The sequence below is a fragment of the Hypanus sabinus genome, chromosome 9, assembly GCF_030144855.1.
Source record: "Hypanus sabinus isolate sHypSab1 chromosome 9, sHypSab1.hap1, whole genome shotgun sequence".
In the NCBI taxonomy this organism is placed as follows: Eukaryota; Metazoa; Chordata; class Chondrichthyes; order Myliobatiformes; family Dasyatidae; genus Hypanus; species Hypanus sabinus.
The window spans coordinates 90,530,424-90,557,107 of record NC_082714.1 but is presented as its reverse complement, the minus strand read 5'-3'; the positions used below and the strand labels follow the sequence as shown (position 1 = coordinate 90,557,107).

General features: G+C 48.1%; 1 protein-coding gene across 2 annotated transcripts; it reads left to right on the top strand.

Annotated features, from left to right (window-relative positions):
* LOC132399616 (plectin-like) lies at positions 1–26,684 on the top strand. 2 transcript variants are annotated; one of them, XM_059980170.1, is made up of 5 exons: positions 1–217; positions 1,112–1,152; positions 2,482–2,611; positions 3,905–4,082; positions 24,107–26,684. In XM_059980170.1, exon 5 carries the CDS (start codon positions 24,274–24,276, stop codon positions 25,963–25,965), a length of 1,692 nt encoding a protein of 563 aa, XP_059836153.1. In that variant the 5' UTR covers positions 1–217; positions 1,112–1,152; positions 2,482–2,611; positions 3,905–4,082; positions 24,107–24,273; the 3' UTR covers positions 25,966–26,684. The 2 variants fall into 2 exon arrangements, with proteins under 2 accessions (XP_059836153.1, XP_059836154.1); XM_059980171.1 differs by lacking the exons at positions 1–217; positions 1,112–1,152; positions 2,482–2,611; positions 3,905–4,082 and adding an exon at positions 20,777–21,026.

Below are 26,684 nucleotides of genomic sequence, written 5' to 3'. Positions count from 1 at the left end.
GGGTCACCACTTCCGTCAACAAAAGGAGTCCCGCCCTCGGGTTCCAGCGACAGGGGCAGCCTTAAAGGAGTCTTCTCGGTCTCTCAAGACCACGCCGGCCACGGATTAATCACTTTCTCTCTTGTTGCAGCTCCTACTCGGTTCCCCGCCGGCGAGGATGTGCACAGTCCCGAAACGGCGATCGCTAAACCCTGACCACTGGCGCCGTGATGGGAAGGTGCAGTGAGGAAGGGGAGTGGGGTGGGCAAAGCAGCGATCAAAAGTGACTTACCCGCCCACTTTGAAGGATCTTAACCTCTTTTATTAAATTCTAAATTGTAACTTTCATTAACGTACTTGTGTACAGCTCACTACCGGCCCTTCAGCACAATGTTGCACCGACCCTTTAACCTACTCAAACCTCCTCCTACATAGCCCTCCATTTTTCTTTCTTTATATCTAAGAGTCTCTAACAGTCGGAAAATAAATGACTGTGGGATGTACTGAGACATATTAGAAATTTCTCATGGGATTGGAAGAAATTCAGCCCATCAAGCATCTATTTGCTCTTAAACCACTGATTCCTCTGCAACTGACTCTCCCCACATCCTCAGTAGCTCTACCCAGATTCTACCCTCACCCACACACCGGGGGGGGGGGGGGCGGGGGAGCAAATCTCAGCAGCTGATTAACCCACCGATCCCGCATGTCCCTTTAGAACAGAGATGAGCTGGAATTGCTTTTCGGGTGTTGAGTCTGTGGTGGCCAAGTACAAAGTAATTGGGTATATTTAAAGCAGAGGTTGATAGGTTGTTGATTAATAAGGTTGTCAAAGGGGTACAGGGAGAAAGGCGGGAGATCTGGATCGAGAGAGAAAATATATCAGCCATGATGGATTGGCAGAGCAGAGTCAGTTCTGCTCCTAGATCTTACGGCCATTGGGATATGGGATGGAATTGGAGCAAAATATTCACATGGACACAGGGAGAAGATGCAAACTCCACCCACACGCACACGCACCACCTGAAGGCAGGATTTAAACCGTAGCCCTGGATCTGTAGGTCTACAACTCCAGCCCCTAAGCCGGGGACCTGCAAACCTGTGTGTAACTGTTCTGTTTCTTGTGTTTCAGAGGGAAGCCCTCATTGAACAAATTCAACAGGATCTAGCCAGGTATAGAAAGAGAGCTGCACAGAATGTTAATAAGATTTACAAAAATTTTATAGCCCCTGGAAGTCTCCCTTTCTCTCAGTTCTGAACAATTTCCTCATTCTCGACCTGTGTTTCTTGGGCATGGAATCCAATAAGTCAGTTTGTTGGTTTTGGGGGCTGGGGCCCTCTCCAAGGTTTAATCTGAAGATGGAAGGGGAATAGCAGAGGATTATTATTTCTTATTTAGAAATGCAGTGCAAAATAGGCCCCTCTGCCCTTCGAGCCACACAACCAGCAAACCATTGACTTAACCTCAGCCTAATTTACAATGGGTAGTTAACCTGATAAGCAGAGCACCCAGAGGAAACCCACATGGTTCACAGGGAGAACATACAAACTCCTTACAAATGACGTCAGATTCGAACTCTGAACTCTGAACGTCCTGAGCTGTAATAGCATCTACACTCCAAAGAATAAAGACCTAACTTGTTCAGCCTTTCCCTGTAACTTAGGTGCTGAAACCCAGGTAACATTCTAGTAAATCTTCTCTGTACTCTCTCTATTTTGGTGACATCTTTCCTATAATTCGGTGACCAGAACTGTACACAATACTCCAGATTCGGCCTCACCAATGCCTTGTACAATTTTAACATTACATCCCGACTCCTATACTCAACGGTCTGATTTGTAAAGGCCAGCGTTCCAAAAGCTTTCTTCACCACCCTATCCACAGGTACCACAATTATTAGGTACCACCTGTACCTAATAAAGTGGCCCCTGAGTAATGTTTGTGGTCTCCTGTTGCTGTGGCCCATCCACTTCAAGGTTTAACATGTTGTGCATTCAGAGATGCTCTTCTGCACACCACTGTTGTAATGTGTGGTTATTTGAGTTACTGTCACCTTCCTGTCAGCTTGTATCAGTCTAGCTGTTCTCCTGACCTCTCTCATTTAGAAGACATTTTCACCCACAGGACTGCCACTCAATGAATGTTTTTTTGTTTTTTGCACCATTCTCTGTAAACTAGAGACTGCTGTGTGTGAAAATCCCAGGAGATCTACAGCAGCTTCTGAGATACTCAAACCACCCCATCTGGCACCAACAATAGTCAAAGTCACTTGTATCACATTTCTTTCCCCCCCCCCCCCATTCCAGTGTTTGGTCTGAACAACAACTGAACCATGTCTGCATGCTCTCAAGCATTGAGTTTCTGCCACATGATTGGCTGACGAGGTATTTGCAATAATGAGCAGGCGTACAAGTGTACCAAAAAAGCAGCCACTGGGTTGGGGTGATGTGTCTACTCCTGCTCTTATTTTCTTGTGAACTTCCTGTGCCCTGCATTGGCAGGTGGGACAAGATCACTGCCCTCAATGTTCACATGACTGAGATCGAGAATTCAGCCAAATTCAAGACTGCCAGGGAGCAGGTCAAGAGGATTAACGAGGAGATGAAGTTGGCAGCAAAGGCAGTCCTCCTTGTGAGTTGCACCTTTTTTTCACTTGAAAACTACCAAGCTCCCACAGACACGTGGCTGGGAGGTTAGGTTTGCTCTTTCAGGGATGTAGTTTGGCCTGGGACACTGGACTATCACAGCTGAGAGATTACCTACGTTCAGCTGCAGGGGCAATCAGGGCCTTGAGGGATGTCTCATCAGAAAAACATTGCAACTGGCAGTGTGTCATTCAGTTAAACCGCATGGTAACAGGCCTTTCGGCCCTTCTCATCCATGCCAACTAAGTGGTCTGCCATTTGATGGTGTTTAGCCCAAATCCCCCTAATCCTAAAAGTTGATTAAATGTCGTTAAAATGCAATTGTACCTGCAGCTACCTTTTCCTGTGTCAGCTCGTATTCCTCGGTTGTGAAAGTCTCTTCTTAGTTCTTCTTTGCCTCACACCTGAAATCTATGTCCTCCTACCACACAGAAGCAGGGTCTTGGGTCCATACTGAACTGTCCCATCCACTCTCCCCTGGGCCAGAGCTCTCCGTTCCCCTCCCATCCATATACACATCTGAATTTCTCCTGAATGTTGTCTGCACCACCTCTGGCAGATTGTTTCACATCGTACCCACCTCAGGGTCCCTTTAAATATTTCACCTTTCACCCTTGACTTATGACCTCCTAGATGTAGTGTCACCTAACTTCAGTGGGGGAAAAGCCTGCTTGCACTTACCCTATCTAAACCACTCGTAATCTCATGTGCCTCTATTCAAAACTCTACGGCCCAGGGGGCAAAACTTCACCATTTACCTCAAGCTGCAGCCCTGATGAAGGCCCTTGCCCTGAACGTCGACTGTTTATTCCCCTCCATAGATGCTGCCCAGCTTGCTGACTTTCTCCAGCGCCTTGCATGCGTTGCTTAGAAAACCTTGTCATTCGTGGCTAATTCCGAGATTTTAGTACCAGGGCATGGGATGATGGTAACCAGGGGCAGGAGATCAGGAGAAGCTCAGTGGGCCAAGCAGCTGAGAAGCTGCTGGTGTTTCGGGGCGAAGCCCCTCACCTGGTGGTGAGGATCCCTCCTGCCGCTACGCTCCCGTTACTCAGCAGCCCGTGCCAGAATGACGTTCAAGTCCTCCTGCCTGAGGAGCTGTGAGTGGAAGTGAACTTCATTCAGTCGTGTCTGAGCGTCTCCGCAGCCGACGGGAGACGACTCGCCAAGCACAGAGGATTGCTAGGTGAAAAGCATTTGAAAGCTGGGGGCTCCGTGCCAACAGTGATGGGAGGTACCACCATCTAACCCCTGTGCTAACCCCAGCGTTGTCCCACAGATGCGCCAGGCAGCGTTACGGGAATTGTTCCAGTCTGAAAACAAGCAGTACCTGGACGAACTGCATTTGAAGGGAAAGACGATCTATAAAGAGCGACTCTAGAGCCCAAAAATCCCAGGGTAAAGGCACACGTCAGAAAATGCTGAAAATCTCTGGGGAAAAGTGCTTTTATGTATTGGTAAGATGAATAAACTTTATCATTTCATCATATTTCCTGCATTTTAAATTGCTAATTGTGAAATATTCCGGCCTGGTACACTCTCAGAGCAGAGCTGAGGGAGCGTGGAGTTGTGGTGGGGGGGTGGGGGGGGGGGGGTTGGTACAGAACAGGTGTCTCACTGTGGTAGGGACAGTACTGAGGGTCGCACTATGGGAGGGGCAGTATAGATGGCAGGCAGTCGAGGGCTCTGAAAGAGCCGACTGTATGCCCACCTTCCGGGGATACACTCATGCCTGGCTGCCCTTGCAGAGGTCACAATGCGTACAGTGGGGGATTTCTGAGAAGTGGTGTCCGTCCCCCAGGCATTGACTGTAATAATCATATTTTAACTTGAATTTGTTCACTGTCTTGTAAATAGTTAACGTTTGTGTTTCGTGTATTTTTGTGCGAATAAACTTGTAGTTTTGTAAAAAGAAAAGGGTTGGTTCAGAGGGAGTGCCGACTTGCAGGAAGGGTGGTACTGAGGGAGCGTCACACTGTAGGATGGGCAATATTGAGGGAGCGTCACACTGTAGGATGGGCAATATTGAGGGAGGGAGTCGCACTGTGGGATGGGCTATATTGAGGGAGGGTGGTACTGAGGGAGCGTCACACTGTAGGATGGGCAATATTGAGGGAGGGTGTCGCACTGTGGGATGGGCAATATTGAGGGAGGGTGGTACTGAGGGAGCGTCACACTGTGGGATGGGCAATATTGAGGGAGAGCGTCGCACTGTGGGATGGGCAATATTGAGGGAGGGCGTCGCACTGTGGGATGGGCAATATTGAGGGAGAGCGTCGCACTGTGGGATGGGCAATATTGAGGGAGAGCGTCGCACTGTGGGATGGGCAATATTGAGGGAGGGTGGTACTGAGGGAGCGTCACACTGTAGGATGGGCAATATTGAGGGAGGGTGGTACTGAGGGAGCATCACACTGTAGGATGGGCAATATTGAGGGAGGGTGATACTGAGGGAGCGTCGCACTGTGGGATGGGCAATATTGAGGGAGAGCGTCGCACTGTGGGATGGGCAATATTGAGGGAGGGTGGTACTGAGGGAGCGTCGTACTGTGGGATGGGCAATATTGAGGGAGAGCGTCGCACTGTGGGATGGGCAATATTGAGGGAGGGTGGTACTGAGGGAGCGTCACACTGTGGGATGGGCAATATTGAGGGAGGGTGGTACTGAGGGAGCGTCGCACTGTGGGATGGGCAATATTGAGGGAGGGCGTCGCACTGTGGGATGGGCTATGTTGAGGGAGGGTAGTACAGAGGGAGCGTCGCACTGTGAGAGGTGTGCTACCAAGGAAGTGGGTGGTGGGTTTTATTAAGGAAAGGCTGCACCATGGGACCCCGTGATATGTGAGCTTTGGGGGGAGGTAAAGGTCAATTTATTTCAGAATAAACCCTGACAAGGACTGAAGAAAGTGCAGCAGAGATGTGAAGGAGGACTGCAGCCATTTTCTTCTCTGAGGAAAGCTATTTTGCCGAGGTTTGTTGAGTTTGTGCTCGGGTTGTGGCAGCGACTGTGGCCAAGACCTTGCCAAGGACCGTGTCTGCAACCTTTACTGGATTTGGGACGGATTTCTCCGGCTGTTAACACGGTAAACACTATCCCTACCACATTAGGGTTAGGGTTAGGGTTAGGGTGCACGACCGGCCCGGGAAACCGGGTGAGAAGTTTTTCACTGGGACGGAGGAACATCGTAGCGGCTGGGCTGTGTGCCCGCAGGGTCAGTGATGTGGTTCCATCGCGCAGGCTTCCCTGCCTGTCTGGTGGCGGCTATGTCATCTTCTCGGAACTGCTCTTCAGAAGACTGATAATTGTGGTGACTCAGCTAATTCTACACCGTTTGGTTTCTGACTGTGTGCGGCTTCAACATCCAGACGGGAAACCCAACTGCTATGCAAGAGCCATACTTACGGTGAAAGAACTCCCGCAGGGGAATAACCTCTTCTCGGTCTTTCAGCAGGGTACAGGTATTGATCTGAACCGATGTTTAGATGACCAACTCTGCCCTCGTCAGCAGGGATGATGCCTGGGCGTGTCCAGTTTGGTGGTATTTATACCCCCGTCGTCCATCCCTCCTCATCCAATCGGGTTTCCACTGTCATACCTTGTTTACAGTTGAATTCCACTTCTTACAGCAAGACCTTCATCTTTGTTAAAATTCTTGTAGCTTTATTTTAAAGATCTTGCTCTAAGAACTGGAATGCAACTGGAACCGTAAGATGCAGCAGAAGTCCCGTTTCCACCTACAGTCCACCAGGGAGATGTCCCAGGCCCTGAGCAGGGGAATAAAGTGGAAGGGGTCTGCACGCCAGTACAGTCAGCAACAGAAGGCAACCCTCTGTGACGGGCATCTTCACATCCGTGAGCAGACCTGTATTCTTCTGGTGAGGTAAGTTCACCGGGGACCCAGATACCTCTCAGGGTAGACAGAGGTCATTCTGGGTGTGTGTATACAACCCCCCAGCCAGCATGAGGTATTCGAGGAGCTGGACCTGCCGGGCGATGCCGAGGGGTACTGTTACACACGGCACTGAATAGAGCATTACTGGGCCATGGGCCAACCACGGTGCAGTACCTGCATGGAGCCTGCCCTAAACAGTGCTAACTCCACCATGGCAACACTGGAGGCTCCCTCCCCACCTCCCCCTACCGTTGTCTCTGCCCCCACATTGCCTCTCCCCATTGTTCCTCCTGACCCTGTGACGGGGACGAGTCTGGCACAGTTGGAAAGGAGGGGTGGGTTGCAGTAAAGGGCAGGAAGGCTGAAAGGAAGCCCTCCCCCCAGCAGGGTGTTTCCCTCGTCCCAGCCTGGAGGGCACGGATCTGACTGGAGAAGCCGTGAGGGGCGATGTGGCAGGAGATGCGAAAAGGAGGAGGCAGGCATCCTCTGAATGTGAAGACGGGGAACCGACTATCGAGAAAGATTTACCCCTGCAAAAGGCTGCCAGCTCGGGAAATGCCTCCCCAGAGCAGGAGGACCGTCTGCATTCCCTGAGTTTGAAGTCTCTGGTTTGACAGACGGCCAGTTGGGTAGTGGAGTGCTCAGAGCCGATGGAGCTAGTGAATGGGGGATCAGATTGCAGCCTCCACTGAAGCAAAGTTCCGTTCCGGAGCTCGTCGGGCCTTGGGATTGGTGAGATTCTAAGTGACTTTGACCTTGGAATGATTGTTGGTTCCAGATGGGTTGGTTTCTCAGAAACTGCTGATCTCCTGGGATTTTATAGAACATAGAACAATACAGCACAGTACAGGCCCTTCGGCCCACAATGTTGGGCTGACACTTAAACTCTCCCTCTCAGAAAACCCCCCACCTTAAATTCTTCCATATACCTGTCTAGTAGTCTCTTAAACTTCACTACTGTATCTGCCTCCACCACTGACTCAGGCAGTGCATTCCACGCACCAACCACTCTCAATTTTCAACCACCAACCAATTTTCATGCACAGCAGTCTCTGAAGTTTACAGAGTGGTTCTAAAAAGAAGAAAGCATGCGGTTCTGTGTGTGAACACCTCTTATTAATGAGAGAGGTCAGGGGAGAATGGCCAGACTGGTTCAAGCTGACAGAAAGACACACATTTCAACTGTAGTATGTAAAAGAGCATAGAAAACCTACAGCATTATACAGGCTTTTCGGCCCACAAAGCTGTGCTGAACATGTCCTTACCTTGGAAATTACCTAAGCTTACCCATAGCCCTCTATTTTTCTAAGCTCCATGTACCCATCCAAAAGTTTCTTAAAAGACCCTATTGTATCTGCCTCCACCACTGTCGCTGGCAGCTCATTCCACTCACTCACCACTCTCTGGGTCGCCATCCTCCCTCTTGGGAACAGAGTGGAGAGGTCGTGGCGGCAGAGGTTGGTGACCCGCATATGGAAATAGGCGAGACCAAGCCCTTCTTTCAGACATTAAGGAGATTGATAGGATGACCAAACCAGGGGTGGAAGAGAGCAGTGGTAGTGAGCAGAGGGCTAGCCCTATCTTGCCGCATGAACAGGCCATTGGTGCTGTTAATGACCTGGGGGGGGGGGGGGGGGCTGGAATATTCCCCATCACTTGTCCATGTGTTTGGTGGGGTCTCTGGTTGAGATTGTTTCCGGTAGTGAGCTGACTGGGACAGTGAGGATGAGGATGTTTCCGGAGGTGGGGTGAGTGAGGGAACAGGACAGTGAGGATGAGGATGTTTCCGGAGGTGGGGTGAGTGAGGGAACGGGACAGTGAGGATGAGGATGTTTCCGGAGGTGGGGTGAGTGAGGGAATGGGACAGTGAGGATGAGGATGTTTCCAGAGGTGGGGTGAGTGAGGGAACGGGACAGTGAGGATGAGGATGTTTCCGGAGGTGGGGTGAGTGAGGGAACGGGGCAGTGAGGATGACGCTCTCCTGGGATGCAGTGAGGATGACGCTCTCCTGGGATGCAGTGACAGGGACAAGGAAGATTCTTTTGAAGCCGAGATGGCGGAGGAGATTGACCCCAGCAGTGAGTTCCATGCTGTGACCGTGGAGGAATTTCGGGAGTTTTAGCTGACTTCTGGGCACAGACAGCCTAAGGCCCAACTAACCACTGACCGATGGACAGACTTGCCCGGGAGGGAGTGACGTTGTTTCAGGGACTCCTGAAAACTCTGTTAAGGGGGCATAGGCTCAGGGTAAGGGGCTCTGCTCCCACTAGGCAGGACATTGGCAAGAAAATGTAACACTGTCATGAAGGTCATATTATCAAGTGTTAATATCAATGGCAGCAGATTCCATCATCTCTCAGTCCTTAGGGAACGGAGATATACAGAGAGCTTCCTGCAGGAAACGCACACCGATCCGGGAGATAAATCCATTTGGCTCCTGGATTGGTGTGGTAGGGCCTACATGCGTCACGTCAGTTCCAGTTCGAGCGGGGTGGTGATATTGTTGGCCTCAAACTTACAGCTGGAGACACTGAGAGTAGATGAGTTCAAGCCAGGCCACCTGCTGCATTTCACCTTGTTAACGTGTACGCCCCAAGCCCGGCCCAATGCAGACGAGCTTTTTTCGTCATGCCATGCTGCTGGGTTGCATTGACAGAGGTAAGTGTGTTGTCCTCGGGAGTGATTTCAAATGTACCCTCAGGGAGAGAGATCACTGTGTCCTCAGAGCAGTCAAGCATTAGTGCAGCTGATCGATGTCTGGCAGAACCTCCTGTGCCTTCTAGAAGGTGATGGGAGAAGGAGGTTTATGACTCAACCGGCTGTACGTGTCCATGATGCACGTTGACCGTGTGTCTGCGGCCAGTGCCATTCTCAGTGGTTGAGTCGGTGGTGAGGAAGGCAAATTCATTTCTAGAGGTCTAAAATATAAGAGCAGGAATGTGATTTCGAGGCTGTATAAGGTGCTCATAAGACCGCACTTGGAGTGTGCAGTTTTGGGCTCCTTATTTGGGAAAGGATATACTGACATTGGAGAGGGTTCAGAGAAGATTCATGGGGATGATTCCAGGAATGAAAGGGTTACTGTATGAGGAACGTCTGGCAGCTCTTGGGCTGTATTCCCTGGAATTCAGGAGAATGAAGGGGAATCTCAAAGAAATATTCCGAATGTTAAAAGGCCTGAACAGATTAAATATGGCAAAGTTAAATCCCATGGTAGGGGAGTCTAGGACAAGAGGGCACGACTTCAGGGTTGAAGGATGTCCATTTAGAACAGAGATGTGGAGAAATTACTTTAGTCAGAGGGTGGTAAATCTGTGGAATTTGTTGCCATGAGGGGCTGTGGAGGCCGTCCTTGGGTGCATTTAAGGCAGAGATAGACAGGTTCATGATTAGCCAGGGTATCAAAGGGTGTAGGGAGAAAGTAAGGGGAGTGGGGATGGCTAGAAGAGTTGGATCAGCCCATGACTGAATGATGGACCAGACTCGATGGGCTGAATGGGCTAGTTCTGCTCCTATATGTTATGGTCTTATGTTCTGGGAAGCCTGGAGGGGAGAACAGAGTGTTTCATCTCCCTATCACTCTGGTGGAACATGGACATAGCTCACATCCAACTCTTTTGCAAGGAATACATTCAAGGGTCGACCAAGAAGTGGATGTCCCAGATGGAGCGACTCAAAAAATAACTGTTGGCTTGGAGTCTCAGCTGATCCAAATCGTGGGGTATCCACTCCTTTGGCAGAAGTACCTGGGGAAGAGGGAAGTACTGAGGAGTCCTGAGGTGCTTTCATGGGGTCAAGAATCTCGCTGTTACAAGAGCTGGACCATGCCTCGCCCTTGTTTTACTCTCTGGAGAAATGGAGGGGTGTGCGCGGGAACCTTGTGGAACTGCTGGGAGAGGAGGGCTCCTCCATCACAGATCCAACAGGAATTGTTAAAGAAGTTTGCTCATTTTTATGTGACCCTGTTCTCGCCAGACCTGTCAGGGAGTGCTGTGGGAGGATCTACCAAAGGTCAGCCCTGAGGCTGTCCATCGGCTGGACCCTGCCCTGCACCCTCAACCAGGTATGAAGAGGTAAGTCCGTGGGGTTGGGCGGGTTGACTGCTGGAATTCCTTCAGTACTGGGTGCTTACACCAGGGTCCTGCACAAGAGCCTGGAGACACGTGAGACGCCACTGTCTTGGTAGAGGTGACTTTGAGAACTGGTCCCACACCGAGATACCTGCTGAGCCATTCCATGACACGCTGAAACAGTTCCTATATGGGCTGCTCCTCCACGTTTCACTTCATTGCTCTCTCCTGCTGTGGCAGTCAGGCTGACCATGGATCCTCTCAACACCAGTACATCTTCCTTTAGATGAGGGCCTAAAACTGCTCACAATACTCCCAGTGTAGTCAGATCAATGGCTTATGTAAAGGGGGTTTCTTCTTTTTTCTCTTTGTTACTGTGTATGTAATCAAAAGGGCTTCTTTGTTTTGTTAAAAGCAGGAATGCTCCTTTGTTGCGAGAGAGTGCTGGAAGCTTGTTTGGGTTAAAATTTACTGATAACGAGAATGGTATTCCTTTGTAAACTAAATGGGGATTAATGTTGTTCTTTCTTCTGAGTCTGTAAGCTTTTGTTGACGGGCTTTTGGGCAGATCGGCGCAAGGGGGTCGAGAGAGAGGATGCAATGCTGTAAGCTGGGTGAGGAACAGACCCCAAGCGGGGGTCCAAGGCCAGGAGGTACTCCGAGGAGGAGGGATGAAGCTAGATGTGCTTGGTTGACCACTTCGGAGGGTCCTGAGCTGTGAGTCGAGGAGTTCGGAGGGGATCGAATGGTGGCCAGAAGACTTCAGTAATTGAGCTCCAACGGTTGTGCACGAAGTGGTTTGGACTGATAACTTTGGCACCTTTTCTTTATTTTTTTTCTTCATATATACTGTATCGTTATTAATCACTTAGTTATAGTAACCTTTATAAATTGTACTCATTTAATCGCTTATGGTGTACTGCTTGTTTTTGGGCGAGGTGGGGACATCACACAGCATCCACACCAGCTGATTACCCAGTTTGGCGGAGCCGAAGGCTGCTCCCCCTAGACGAGAATGAGCTGAGCGAGCCTGAGGCGACCCAGGGGGTTACACTTATAAACCCTCAGCTTTACATCCCTGCTTTTATATTTCAGTCCTCTCGATAATGAATGCTAACGTTGCACTTGCCTTCCTTATTACTGACTACAAGCACCTCGTATTTCTGAATGTGCTCTTCCCTATTCCAGGTATGTTTGAATGTCACTTAAACACAGCAACAGCATCTGACTCCACCACGTCCTCTGGCTATCAACTAGCCCTACATGGAAATTATGATACCCTTAGATCACCTTTAGATATCCTCAGCCTCACCTTAATCATGGTGAAATGATTCTGATTATCTACCCGATCCCTGCCTCTCACTATACCTCTCTGTCAGGTCACCCCTCGGCCTGATTTGCTGCACAGCAAACAACCCCTGTCTATCCAGTGCTCCAATCCAGCAACATCCCAGTGGATTTCCTCTGGATTCCCTCCAGTGCAATCACTTTCTTCCTATAGTTTAGCAACCAGAACCAACTAGGCAGCCTGGATAGCGCAATCGCCAGCGGTCACTACTTGGGGTTCGATTGCCGCTCTGTCTGTAAGGAATGAGTTCACTCTCCCCATGTCTGCATGGGCTTCCTCCTGGTGCTCCAGTTTCCTCCCATATTCCAAACACGTACGGGTCAAGGTTAGTAAGTTATGGGCATGCTAGGGTGGGGTAGAAGAGTGGCACATCCTCGGACTGCGTTGGTCATTGACTGCTTCTGTGTTGGAGAACTTTACGATCCTTTGACGGGGGTGGAAGGAATGACAACACAAACTTGCTCCGAGTTCCCACTTAACATTCCAGGAATAGCTTCTTCCCCTCCAAAATGGACAATGCACCCATGTACACTACCTCACTGTTTTTGCTCAGATATGCACACTGACACACTCAGGTACACTTGCTTATTAATGCAAATAACTAATCATGTGGCAGCAACTCAATGTATAAAAGCATGCAGACATGGTCAAGAGGTTCAGTTGTCCTTCAGACCAAAAATCAAAATGGGGGAAGAAATGTGTCTAAATGACGTTGACCATGGAATGATTGTTGGTGCCAGACGGGGTGGTTTGAGTATCTCAGACTCTGCTGATCTCCTGGGATTTTCACCCACAACAGTCTCTAGAGTTTCAGAGAGTGGCAAGGAAAACAAAAAGTGTCCAATGAGTGTCAGTCCTGTGGGCAAAAAAGCCTTGTTAATGAGAGACGGCAGACGAGGATGACCTGACTGGTTCAAGCTGGTCATTACTCAAATAACCACGTGTCAAAGAGCATGAACATACACCCTGCAAAAGGGTCTTGGCCCAAAATGTAGACTGTTTACTCTTTTCCACAGATGCTGCCTGGCCTGCTGAGTTCCTCCAGCATTTTGCTTTGGATTTCCAGCATCTGCAGATTTTCTGTTATTGTGAACATGCAATCAGTGGCCACTTTATTAGGTACAGGACATATTTAATAAAGTGGTCACTGAATTTATATTTCTTAAGCTAATTTATAGTATATTTTAATGCCTTGCATTGTACTGCTGTGGAACACAACAACTTTCACAACATCTGTCTGTGATAATGATTCTGGTTCAACATTATAGAGAACATAGTACAATGTAGGCCCTTCAGCCCACAATTCTGTACTGGCCTCTTAACCTAGTCTATGCTCAGTCACGGAGTTTATTTTATTCGGAGATAAATCGTGGAACTGGCCATTCCAGCCACACCACTCTACAAGCCCAGACAACCCCACACGGGACAATGGACAATGTACCTACTAACCAGTATGTCTTTGGACTGTGGGAGAAAACTGGAGCACCCGGAGAAAACCCACGCCCATGGGAAGGGCACCTTACAGAACTTGGGGCTCCGATGCCGCAAGCTACAGCAGCGTCATGCTAACCGTGGCATCTGGAGCTGGATGCTGCTGAGGCCAGCAAAGCCTCAGGGGAGCGGTCAGTGGCAAGTTTCAGCAGAAGGGACATACCTTCACCCAAAGATCCGGAACAGAATCAATGAGAGGACAGTGTACAAGTGATTTGGTCACTTACAAAAGGGAATTGAAAAGTTAAAAGACAATGAGAAGGGAGAATGGGGCAGGAGAGCATGAAGAGACACACCACCTTCCTCTGTACCCTAGTACATAAAATTAGTCTGTCCCAAGCTTTATAGGCTCATCAGGCCAGTGCTTATGCTGGTCTCTGTGGCGTGAAGCGACTGAGAGTATGAGACTCCCCCCCCACCTATCGCGAGGTTAACCCCCAACATTTTGCTGGTACCCATTTTCAGCTGGGTGTACTGGAGCAATGTGTGGTTAAGTGCTTTGCTCAAGGACACAACACGCTCCCTCAGCTGGGGCTTGAACTCACGACCTTCAGATCGCTAGTCTAACGCCTTAACCACTTGGCCACATGCCACGCTACCCTAATACATCATAAACCAAAACTACATACAGAATAAAATATTTATTAAACAAATAACCCAAACATACATATTTAGGAACACCACCAAGGAAAGTAAAAGAAGTGAAATTAATATTTGGCAACTCACACAGAATGCTGGAGGAACTCAGCACATCAGGCAGCATCCATGGAAAGGTATAAACAGTCAACGTTTCAGATCAGAACCCGTCAGGAGTTGACAAGGGGTCTCAGCCTGAAATGTCGACTGTTTATTCTTTTACATAAATGTTGAGTTCCTCCAGCATTGTGAGTGTGTTGCTCTGGATTTCCAGCATCTACAGGATCTCTTAAGTTATTGAATAACATTCAAGGCTCTCTGGGGTTCGGAGTTCCTTACAGTGATTGCCTGCTGCACGACATTCAACGTCACTGGCTGATATGCTCATCTTTTCCCAGTGTTTGGACGTCACTGTGCAATCATTGTTGTAGTGCAGAGGAGGACTCAGCAGCCACTTTCTGCCGCAGCAATGTTATAATGAGCAGGACATCTGTCTTCTTCAATTGTGTCCGTGGCATTTATTACACGTCCTCCTGAGCCATAGTGCATATTCAGAGATACCTCCTGGGCAAATCTCTGACCCCAGGCTCTGCCCTGGGTATCTGCTCAGGTGTGACTCTTCGTGGTTTACCAGTCCGAAACACAATTGATCAGTAATAGATTTCACCCAGGGAGAGGCTGCTGGCCAAAGTGGGAACAATGTCCAGGCGAGAGAGAGATTGATTTGCTACCTGGTGGACGTGGAGAGTGCCCACACTGGCTGCACGCAGAACCTGAACGATGAGATGAAGCTGGCAGCAGCTTTGAAATTCCGATCCCCAGAAAATGACAACAAACTCTCACCTCATGTAAGAAAATACCCAACAAATCAAATAGGACACCATGAACAGTGATATTTAAAAAATCTTTCAATTTAACAAAAAAAGTGATAACCTGATTACCTCTAAAGAATAGGGGGAAAATGGAGTATATTGTGTATAGCTTTGGACCAGAGGACATGTTTTCCTTAAAGGCTGGTAGAATTCATTCATGAGATGAGAATGCTGCTCTGAGGAGAACTGTTCTTATTTTGCCTAGGCTTTACAAGAATAGAGAAGATTTCACTAAAAATATATTAATTTGTTAAGGAACCTGAGCTGGGGGCCCTTTGAATTTGCTGACTGAACATCCCAGGGAGTCACAGTGGCATGATAATGACCGGGCACTTTGAACCGAGGTGAAGACAAGGCTGAGTGCAAGCAGCTTTGGAGCCCTCCACTGGAGGGCGGAGGATGTTGTATGATTGAAAGACCGGGCTCAGTCGGTTCCATAGCACAAAGACATGAAGGCAGGCCGGGGAGGTGGAGTTGAGGTAGGTCAGCAATTGTGTGGGCTTGAGGGGGGGGATGCATAGCTGCCTCCTTGTTTGCAAAGAAGATAAAACCTTAAGCAACACACAAAATGCTCAGGGAACTCAGCATCTAGAACGTGAGAGAAAGGGAAGGAGGGGCAGCAGAGGAGGACAGGTAAGAGGGAATAGAAGTGGGAAGGGAGAAGGAAGATGAATATCTCCCAGGGAAGCTGTGGTAGTGTGAAGGGTTGCCCTCCAACCCTCCATTCTACCAGGGGCCCGTGACTCACCTGCGACTGGCAGGCCCTGGTTTCGAAACCCAGAGGGAGTGGCAATGCCTGGAGGGAGAAGCTGAGATTTGAAACCCACAGCTCAGTGGGTCTGGAGGTAGAGGCCTGAATGAGGTTGGAGGCTCGCTATGTGCCTGAAAGTCTGGAGCCAAGGACTGTAGCCCCCGAAGCTGCTTACCCTGGGGGTTGGAGGTGTGTGTGTGTGTGTGTGTGTGTGTGTGTGTGTGTGTGTGTGTGTGTGTGTGTGTGTGTGTGTGTGTGTGTGTGTGTGTGTGTGTGTGTTTGTGTGAGTGTGTGTGAGTGTGAGTGTGAGTGTGTGTGTGTGAGTGTGAGTGTGAGTGTGTGTGTGTGTGTGCGTGTGAGTGTTTTAATTTACTGAGACACCGTGTGGAGTAGCCGTGCCACCTGGTAACCCCTGATTTAATAACCCTAGCCTAATCACAGGAGAGTTTACACTGACTAATTAACCTACCAACTGGTACATCTCTGGAAACTGACACGGGAGAATGTACAGTTAGTGACGGGAATTGAACCCGGGTTGCTCAGACTAAAGCGTTGCGCTACCCTGTGCGGCTGAGAGGACTGTTCTGATGCACGTCGTGGGCACGTTGGCAGTGGCATGCGTGGCAACACTTGTGGGCTGCCAATCCCACCACCCGTACAGAATTGGGCTGCACCGGTTGTTAATGCAGGTGATGAACTTCCTTGTGTGTTTCAATGCACGTGTGATAGATTGAGCTGTGAAGAGAGGTGAGCTGCCCCTGCTTCTAACACTACTCAGCTGTGTTACTGCAGGGAGACCTGCGACAGGGGTAAACGCTACAGGGTACAAGGCTGGCGTTTAAAGGGTTGGAGGACTTGGAAAATGACAGATCTCCTTCAGTTTCACAGTTGAACATGAATGCTGAGTTACAGAAAGTACGAAAGCTTCCAGGAGCTGGTAGGAGTATTGCCTGGGGAGGGGACACTTCTTGCTGCTTGGTCAGCACAGTGTGAGTGAACTTGCTGTAGCAACAGGCACTCAGTACCATCAGTCACATCTGTGTTCCAATTAGCCGGGTGTGGGTGCGGCAGGGTAAGAGAGTGAACGGTAGACAGTTATTGAGATCGACGAGTTGAACGGTGTTGAAGGGCGTTTGCCTTCTCTTTGGTTGGATTGAGGTACTGGAGCTAGTCCATCGAATTGTGAGAGAGAGAGAGAGATAGGACAAGGTCGTGTCCACCGCTGGGCCAATCGGCTGCGGCGTACTGTGTGCAGGGGTCGTGTCCACCGCTGGGCCAATCGGATGTAGGATACTATATGCAAGGGTCGTGTCCGCCGCTGGGCCAATCGGCTGTGGCGTACTGTATGCAAGGGAGGAACAGGTTGTGTCTTAGCGTTTTCAGTTCTTTTCTGTGCGGTTTATTTCGGTTTCGTCCTGTTAAAGCTATACGAGTGGGATCCGAGCTGAGGTGCCTTGGCAAAAAGGTCTCCGGAGTTGACTGTGGAAAGAAAAGAAATGGGGATTTACAATGACCGAAACAGCTGGAAAAAGTTTGAGTATGTCACCAAAGATTCTAGCAAATTCTACAGATGTCTTGTGGAGAGCGTTCTGACTGGCTGCATAGGATTGGGAAAAAAATCTGCAGAGGGTTTGAAACCCGGCCAGCTCCATCACGGGCACTGGCCTCCCCAGCATCGAGGACATCTTCAAAATGCGTTCTCCCAGGCAGGTGGTATCCATCACACAGGAGATGCTCCCTTTTCATTTCCTCATTACTACCAGCAGGAAGTACAGGTGCCTGAAGGCATTCTCTCAACCTTTTAGGAACACGCTCTTCCCCTCTGCCATCAGATTTCTGAATGGTCACAGAACCCATGAACACTCCCTCAACACTGTTACTCTCTTCTTTACTACTTTGTACTTCGAGTATATAATATTGACCGATGGCTCAAATAACTGGAATCCATGGTACATACGTATGTGTGTGCACACACACACACTCACACACTTCTATGGATTCCAGTTAATTGAGCCACTGGTTCATCTGGCCAGCCAGATATTTGGGACAACAGTACAAAAACTAATCGAGAAAAGAGCCAGAATTCCCTTCATTTATTTGGGACATATGCTGCTCAATTAGGGCAGGAGACAGCTGCTGAACAATCCCTAAACAGCGTCAGTTGTGTGCAAGTGTGTGACCGTTTGACACTACACTGTGCTTAGAGCAATTAGTTTGGCAAAGAAGGGGGATAAAGGGGGCCTTTTCTGGTTGGTTGCTGATGACTAGTGGTGTTCCACAGGGGTTTGCATTGGGACTGATTGTTAGGTTATATATCAATGATTTGGATGATGGAATTAATGGCTTTGTGGCAAAGTTTGCAGACTCTATGATAGGTAGAGGGGTAGGTAGTTTTGAACAAGTAGAGAGACTGCGGAAGGACTTGGATTAGAAGAGTGGGACAGGAGTGGCAGATGGAATAGTGTCGGGTCGTGTATGGTCATGTATGTTTGTATAAGAGATGAAAGGATTGACTATTTTCTAAATGGAGAGAAAATACAAAAAACTGAGGTGCAAACGGACTTGAGGGGCCTTCTGCAGGATTCCCTGTAGGTTAATTTGCGTCTGGTGAGGAAGGCAGATGCTAGAATGTAATGTTGAGACTTTATAAATCACTGAAGAGGGCTCATTTGGAGTATGGTGAGCTCCTCATCTTAAAAAGGATATGATGAAACTGGAGAGAATGCAAAGGAGGTTCATGAAAATGATTCCAGGATTGAATGGCTTGTCACATGAAGAGCATTTGATGGCTCTGGGCCTGTATTCAGAAGAATGAGAGGTGACCTGATTGAAACCTATCAAATGGTGCAAGGCCTCAATAGGGGGGGATGTGGAGAAGATATTTCCTATGGTGGGAGAATCTAAGACCTGAGGACACAGCCTCGGAGTAGAGCGGCATCCTTTTACGATGGAGATGAGGAGGAATTTCTTTAGCGGAGAGAGTGGTGAATCTGTAGAATTCATTGCCACAGCAGCTGTGGAGGCCAAGTCTTTACGTGTATTTAAGGCAGTGGTCAAAAGGTTCTTGATTGGTCAGGGCATGAAAGGATACGGGGGGGGGGGTGCAAACGAAGGCAGGACATTGGGGCTGAGAGGAAAATGGATCGGCCATGATGAAATGGCAGAGCAGACTCGATGGGCTGAATGGCCTAACTCTGCTCCTACATCTTGTGGTAAATAGTGTCATTCGTGTGTGTTGATGTTCAAAATGTGCTGAACCGGATTCTGACTGGGTTACCCAGCCCGGCTGAAGTACTGTTGCTCATCCCTTTCCAGCACCCTGGCACAGAGTGACCATATGCAGGGAAAAACTGGGACAACTTACAAGAGGCTAGCTTTGCTGTTATGTCTCTCCGAACTCGTGGGAAGTCCCAAAGAGGTGCGGTCACAGCTGTGAACTAGAAGGAAAACAACATAAAGTTTGCCCAAGGCAAACTCCCACAATTCACAGAGTGATATTGTTGGCTCAAGTATTAAGTGCAGGGCTCTGTAGAAACACTTGATCTATCTTCAAAGCACATCTTCATGTCAAGACATGCCAACTCGAACTGATTAACTGGAGTAATGTCACAGACCCATGCTGCGATTCACTGTGGCAGAGGCATTAACAGGAGCGAGAACGAGAAAGAGAGAGCGCGAGATAGAGTATGTTAGAGAGAGAGAGTGTGTGTGTACACGCACACATGTTTAAGGACAGGCCTGGCTCTGGCTTATATCCTTGAAGATAACAGATGAAGGAAAATGGTCACAACAGAGGTTAACACTTACCCACCACAGAGCCAGTTCTACAATTCTCTATGAGCAGAGTTTCCTGTAAGAGCAAGACGAGAACACAAATGAGTATATCACTAATCCACATGGTATTCTGCGCAGCTTGCACCATCAGTAACTCATTTCTGCATCACTGACTTCCCCCAAGAGCTGTCAACACCCGAGTCAGCCATTATCGCTCAGCTATTTTCACAAGGTGCCCTGAATTTTTGCAGTTTTTCAAACACCAGCTGATGATTTTCTGCAGCCCCAAGGCAGGCTGCAATGCCCACAATGCATACTGCCAGCGTCCTCACCCTCACAACCAGCCTGTCCCAATTCCCAAAGCTCAAGAGTGAAATGCACCTGTTGTATTGGGAGGACTCTGTTGGGTCTTGTTAGAGTGGCTTCATCAGTGATTCTGGATAGTTATGTTGGCACAGTCAGCATGCGTAGAGGGGGAAGGAATTGTCAATGTCTCACTTTGAAACCCTGCACTAGATTCCTTTCACCCCCTCCCACCTCCCACGGATGCTGCTCAACCTGCTGAGTTCCTCCAGCTGATTGCTGCTCCCGATTCCAGCACCGGCTGCCTCGTGTGACTGGATTCAGCAAGCAGAACCAGACTGAGTGGGGGTGGGGCACCAGCAACTCGAGATCAATTCCTGCTGCCTGCAAGTTTATATATTCTCCCCATGACTGTGTGGGCTTCCTCCCACATTCCAGGGACGTATGGTCTAGGGCTAGGAAGCTGTGGGCATGCTATGTTGGTGCCAGAACCCTGGCGATATTTGCAAGCTCCCCAGCACATCCTCTTGCCAGGGAAATGGTGCATTTCACTGAATGTTTCAATGTACATGTCAAATAAAGCCAACCTTAATCTATAAAACTCTTCCAAGAGGACGTGGACACACACACACACACACACACTCTCTCTCTCCCTCTCTCTCTCTCTCTCTCTCACACTCACACACTCACTCACTCCTGAAAGGATTTGACCCCTTTGATCTAGTTAGCCCTTACTTTAACATTTCATTTTCACACACACACACTCACTCACACTCACTCCTGAAAGGATTTGACCCCTTTGATCTAGTTAGCCCTTACTTTAACATTTCATTTTCACACACACACACTCACTCACATTCACTCCTGAAAGGATTTGACCCCTTTGATCTAGTTAGCTCTTACTTTAACATTTCATTTCCATCAACGTTGTCACAGAGTTTCTTGAACTCGGCCAGAGAGGCTTCGACCTTCTTCTTCTGCTCCTCCAGGTCCTTCCACTGATCTGGGAGAGGAACCACAAGATGCAGAGTAAGTAAACAAACTGCTCAGGGCTTTCCTTCTCTCAGTCCCCTTATTTCATTGCTTCCAGCCCTACGCAATCTCTGCCTGGGGTTACTTTTAATGAAATGCACTATTTTTAATCATTTCCACCACCTTTGATATCAGCAAATGGCTCACGTGAGATTCTCCCAAACAGAAATAATTAAGTGATGCCAGCCGGAACAGGTCAGCCAGAGGCCGGTTTCAAACAGATTCTTACAGGTGAAACAGGAGTGTCAAGGGGGAGGTGACGCCTGAACTGGGTGGGAAAGGTGAGGAGGGGAGGCAGGGGCCAATGGCAGAGACGAACCCAGATGAAACAAGAACATGGGGTTTCAGTGGGGGGGGGGGGGACCCAGTTCTGTAGTGTTGGGGATTCAATTCTTGCCACCGTCTGTGAGCTGTTTGCACCTGTAAGTGAGATGCCAAAGTAAACGTAATGGCATGCCTGCAAGTTGAGGGAAATACGGTCTGAGGTAGTGTTAGAGATTCCCAGGTTATGTAGCGGTTAGCCTAACGCACGACAGAACCAGAGATTGGCATTCAATTCCTACCGCTGTCTGTACGGAGACTGTACATTCTCCCCGTGACCGTGCGAGTTTCCACTGGTTTCCTCCCACAGTTGTGGTGTGGGTTCTTTGGGCTGTACGGGCCTGTAACAGTGCTGTATCTCTTAATTTAATACAAATTAAATAGGGATTTGGTGAGCATCATGTAGTTGTGAGTATGGAACAAGCTGCCAGAGGCAGGTACAATAACTAATTTTAAAAGCCACTAGGACAGGTACACGGATAAGAAAGGTTTTAAGGGACCTGCTTGGATGGGAATCTTGGTCAGCATGGGCCATTTGGGCAGAAGGGTCTGTATGACACTGAAGGACCGAAGGTCCTTTCCTGTCGTGTGCACTCATGTCTCACCCTTAACTTGTGACTAGGTGGACCATTTCTCAAGGCCACCAGCAGCAGCGGGTCACTGGTGTCGGACAGGCCTCAGTGCAATGTCTGCATCAAATTCATTTTGTTTCACTGAGGTACAGTGAAAAGCTCTTGTTTGCCTCCCAGACTGATCATTCCATATGTAACCCTTATGCGACAGGCTGGTGTATGTCGGGGAAACTTCCAGCCACTTGCCAACACCACCTCCCGTATACGCAGGTGCTGTGGAACACAAGTTAACGCAGCATCACACACACAGTATCAAACTCACACCAGATACAGTTATGGAATATACTTTAAAGATTTTACCAGAACTAAATGAGTACTAACTATACAGTATATATGAAGGAAAAGAAAGTAAAGTAAAAGACGCCAAACTTATCAGAGTTCAGTCAATTTAGTGCATATCGTTGGAGTTCAATCATCAAACCGTTCGACCACCCTTCGCTCTCCTCCGATTTTACGACCTCGCACCTGGGACCACCCGAGGTGATCGACCGAGCAGTGCAGCACACGTCCACCTGCTTCAGTGTCTTCTTCCCCACTCTCCCAAAAGACCGTGAAAACCCCACTCCCAGACCCACAAGAAAAAATTACATCCAACCCCACTGGTTAACAAATGAATACAATCCTGTTATCAGCAATTCTAAACCTAAACAGACTGCGAGAAACTTCGAGAATGCTGAGCCGGACAACACTCTCTCTCCAGTTAGCATAACAAAGAAGCAGTTTTACTTTTAACAAACAATGAAGCCATTTTGAATACATATGCAGTACACATATATCAAGGAATTGAATGGTTGGCATGGTAGCATTGCAGTTAATGTAACGCTTCACAGCGCCAGCAACCCGGGTTCAACTCCTGTTGAATTTGTAATTCTCACTGTGACCATGCGGGTTTCCTCCGGGTGCTCCGGTGTCTCCCACGTTACAAAGACCTACAGGTTAGGCTCAGTGAGTTAACTGGTCACATGGATGCAGTTTGGCAGCATGAGCTCATTGGGCCAGAGGGTGTGTTACTGTGCTGTATCTCCAAATAAAAAATAAACAATGTAGAATAGAGTGTTAAGAGTTACAGAGAGAGTGCAGAGCAGGTGGACAAGTCAGGTGCAAGGGCCACAAGGAGACAGATTGAGGGGGGGGGGGATCCAGAGTTCATCCTTTAGGGTCTGAAACCCCCGTGGTCTGCATTCTCAAGTTTTTGTATCTTCTACCCGACGGTATCGTGTCCAGTTCTGGTCAACTCACTACAGGAAGGACGTGGAAGCTTTCGAGAGGATGCAGAGGAGATGCTGCCTGGATTAGAGAGCTGGTCTTCTCAGGATAGGCTGAGTGAGCCAGGGATTTTCTCTTCTAAGTGAAGGAGGATGAGAAGTGATTTGTTAGAGGTGTTACAAGATGATAAGAGGCATTGATAGAGTGGACAGCCAGAGACTCCCCCTCCCCAGGGCAAATGGCTAATACGAGAGGGCATAATTTTAAGGTGACTGGAGGGACGTCAGAGGTAGGGTTTTCTTCTACACAGAGTGGAGGGTGGATGGATCATGCTGCCAGGGGTGGAGGTAGAAACAGATACATTAGGGACATTTAAGAGACCCTGAGTTATGGATGAAGAAAATGGAAGACCACTTCGGAGGGAAGGGAAGGGTTAGATTGACCATGGAGTAGATAAGGAGGTCAGCACGACTTGTGGGTTGTAGAGCCTGTTCTAATCAGGAGAATTCAAAACCAAAATGAAAAATTCAAAACAATACTTGGAAGACAGTGCATAATAATTATTAAAATGGGAATATTACTGATGTGGAAATGTTTAAAAATATAGTTGTGCTGTCTTTACGACAGTTATTTAGTTTATAATATTTTCGCTTAGTAATTCATTCAATAGTATTTTCTAGTTAGAATTAGAAGTGTTTAAAGTATATTCATTGCATGTAAAATATATCGGCATGCGATGACGTCACATCCGGTTTCGCCGCGTCTTGTGGGAAAACACCGGTTTGAAATTAGCGCGAGGGTGGGGGCTCACCACGAGGCACACCTGAGCAGAAGTTGTTTTGCAGGCATGAGAAATCACAGTGAGAGCAACGCTGTAAGTTAATAGATAATCGATATATTGAACTAAGATGTTAATGCCGATCCTGTTAGAAGTAACGACGGTAGATAATGTTTATGCTTTCGTTAGTTAAAGAGTCGCGGATAGTTTGCATGGAAGTGTATTTAAAGTAGTCAATGGAGCAGGTAAACTCTCCCTGTATACTGCACCTTAGTGTAATGTAGTTATAGTCACCTTTGCAAGTATTTACACTTGAAATGTGATATTAAGGAAGGAACAAATACTGTATCAATCTTGTATTGTTTTATCAACAGTTTTCACCATATGTTAATGTGAAGAGTGAACAGTAAATGGTTAATCTTACTGCGATCTGGTTCTTATTAACTGGTTTATCTCGACGTTAAATTCGACGTTATCAGTTACACGCGAAGGAGAACGTTACAGTGAAAAAGCGGCATTATCAGGTGTTTCAAGTGCTGCAATGTCAGCTCGATCCGGGATCAAGTCGATGGCGCCCAGCGACAAGGGCGGTAGAACGACATCAAGTAAGTCCACACAGGCAAGAGCCAAGGCAGAAGCCGCCAAGGTGCGACTGCGTTACGCCAAACAAGAAGCAGTTTTGAAAATGAAACAGGCCACCAGAGAAGCCGAAATCCAGAAAGAAAAGGCTGCCAGAGAAGCCGAAGCGGCCGCCCGAGAAGCCGAAATCCAGAAAGAAAAGTCTGCCAGAGAAGCCGAAGCGGCTGCCGGAGAAGCCGAAATCCAGAAAGAAAAGGCTGCCAGAGAAGCCGAAGCGGCCGCCCGAGAAGCCGAAATCCAGAAAGAAAAGGCTGCCAGAGAAGCCGAAATCCAGAAAGAAAAGGCTGCCAGACAAAGGAAAGCGGCCGCCCGAGAAGCCGAAATCCAGTTGGAAATGGCAAAAATATCGACAGAGTTGCAAGTGCTGCAGCTAGAAAGAGAAGAAGAAGCTGCCATGGCGGAAGCAAAGTACATAGAAGAAGCTGAAGGGTCGCGTGATCTGACCGCAGTAAGATCTACTTTAGAAAGGACCAGACTGGAACGCACAAGCGACTATGTACAATCTCAAATAGACAGGCAGGCTCGTCTCCCCTCTCCATACGTATTCGATAACTTCCCCAGCTACGAGGAACCTCAGAGAGTCACGATTGCATCACATCCATACGAGGAAGGAAATTTACCCTCACGGCTCCATGATGAAGTCAAGAATGAAAGAACCGACAACGCTCCTTCACCCCCACAACAGGACAGCGGGGAGGGAGAGGTTCACTCCAGGACAACAATTGTCAGCTCGAACTGTACAGAAGTTTGCGGTCAAACTCAGTCAAGCCGTTCTTGTTCCAAGATCTGCCTCACTGAGGTGTACCCTAAAGAAGCACAACAAGACATTACCAAGCGTAAAGTAACCGACGAGACGCTAGGTCAGTCAGTTTTCGTTCAAACCGAGCACGGAAACAAACTTGCACAATCAGCTCAAGATACCATTTCTTTAAAACCCAAAGACACCAAGGTCTTCAGAGATGAAGCAAATAATGGGGTTGCCCCATTACCCTTCAGAGAACCACGCCAGCGGTTGCCAAATAACAAAGAGCAGGCAGTCAAACGGTTCACGTCCTTACGGAAAACCCAGAAAAGGAAACCTGAGATGCAGCAACGCACCCGATTGGCCCACGAGGTACTGTGCACCCTAATGGCAGAGGTCACAGCCATTATAGACGCACAATCATTCCTACCTGTGTCTTCTGACCCAGAAAACCCCTTTATACTTTTGCCATCAACGCTCCTTACGCAGAAGGCAGGAGCACCTCCTCTACCAGGAGACTTCTCAGACAAGGATTTGTACACAAAGCAATGGAGACAAGTCCAGGCTCTGGCAAATCAGTTCTGGCCTCGCTGGAGACAAAAATATCTACCTTTGTTGCAACAGAGACAAAAGTGGACAGAACCCCACAGGAATCTTCAAGTTGGAGACTTAGTCCTGCTCAGGGACAAGCAAATCGCCCGCAACAGCTGGCCAACGGCCAGAATCACTGCTACATTCCCTAGCGAGGATGGACATGTCAGGAAGATCGAATTGAAGACTACCGACCAAGGCGATGTGAAAATTTACCAAAGGCCAGTTACAGAAGTTATTCTACTTCTACCCAATGACTGATTAAGAGACTAAGTTTGTACTCTGCTCATTGTGACCTTACGAAGGTCAAGCGGGGAGTGTGCTGTCTTTACGACAGTTATTTAGTTTATAATATTTTTGCTTAGTAATTCATTCGATAGTATTTTCTAGTTAGAATTAGAAGTGTTTAAAGTATATTCATTGCGTGTAAAATATATCGGCATGTGATGATGTCACATCCGGTTTCGCCGCGTCTTGTGGGAAAATACCGGTTTGAAATTAGCGCGAGGGTGGGGGCTCACCACGAGGCTCACCTGAGCAGAAGTTGTTTTGCAGGCATGAGAAATCACAGTGAGAGCAACGCTGTAAGTTAATAGATAATCGATATATTGAACTAAGATGTTAATGCCGATCCTGTTAGAAGTAACGACGGTCGATAATGTTTATGCTTTCGTTAGTTAAAGAGTCGCGGATAGTTTGCATGGAAGTGTATTTAAAGTAGTCAATGGAGCAGGTAAACTCTCCCTGTATACTGCACCTTAGTGTAATGTAGTTATAGTCACCTTTGCAAGTATTTACACTTGAAATGTGATATTAAGGAAGGAACAAATACTGTATCAATCTTGTATTGTTTTATCAACAGTTTTCACCATATGTTAATGTGAAGAGTGAACAGTAAATGGTTAATCTTACTGCGATCTGGTTCTTATTAACTGGTTTATCTCGACGTTAAATTCGACGTTATCAGTTACACGCGAAGG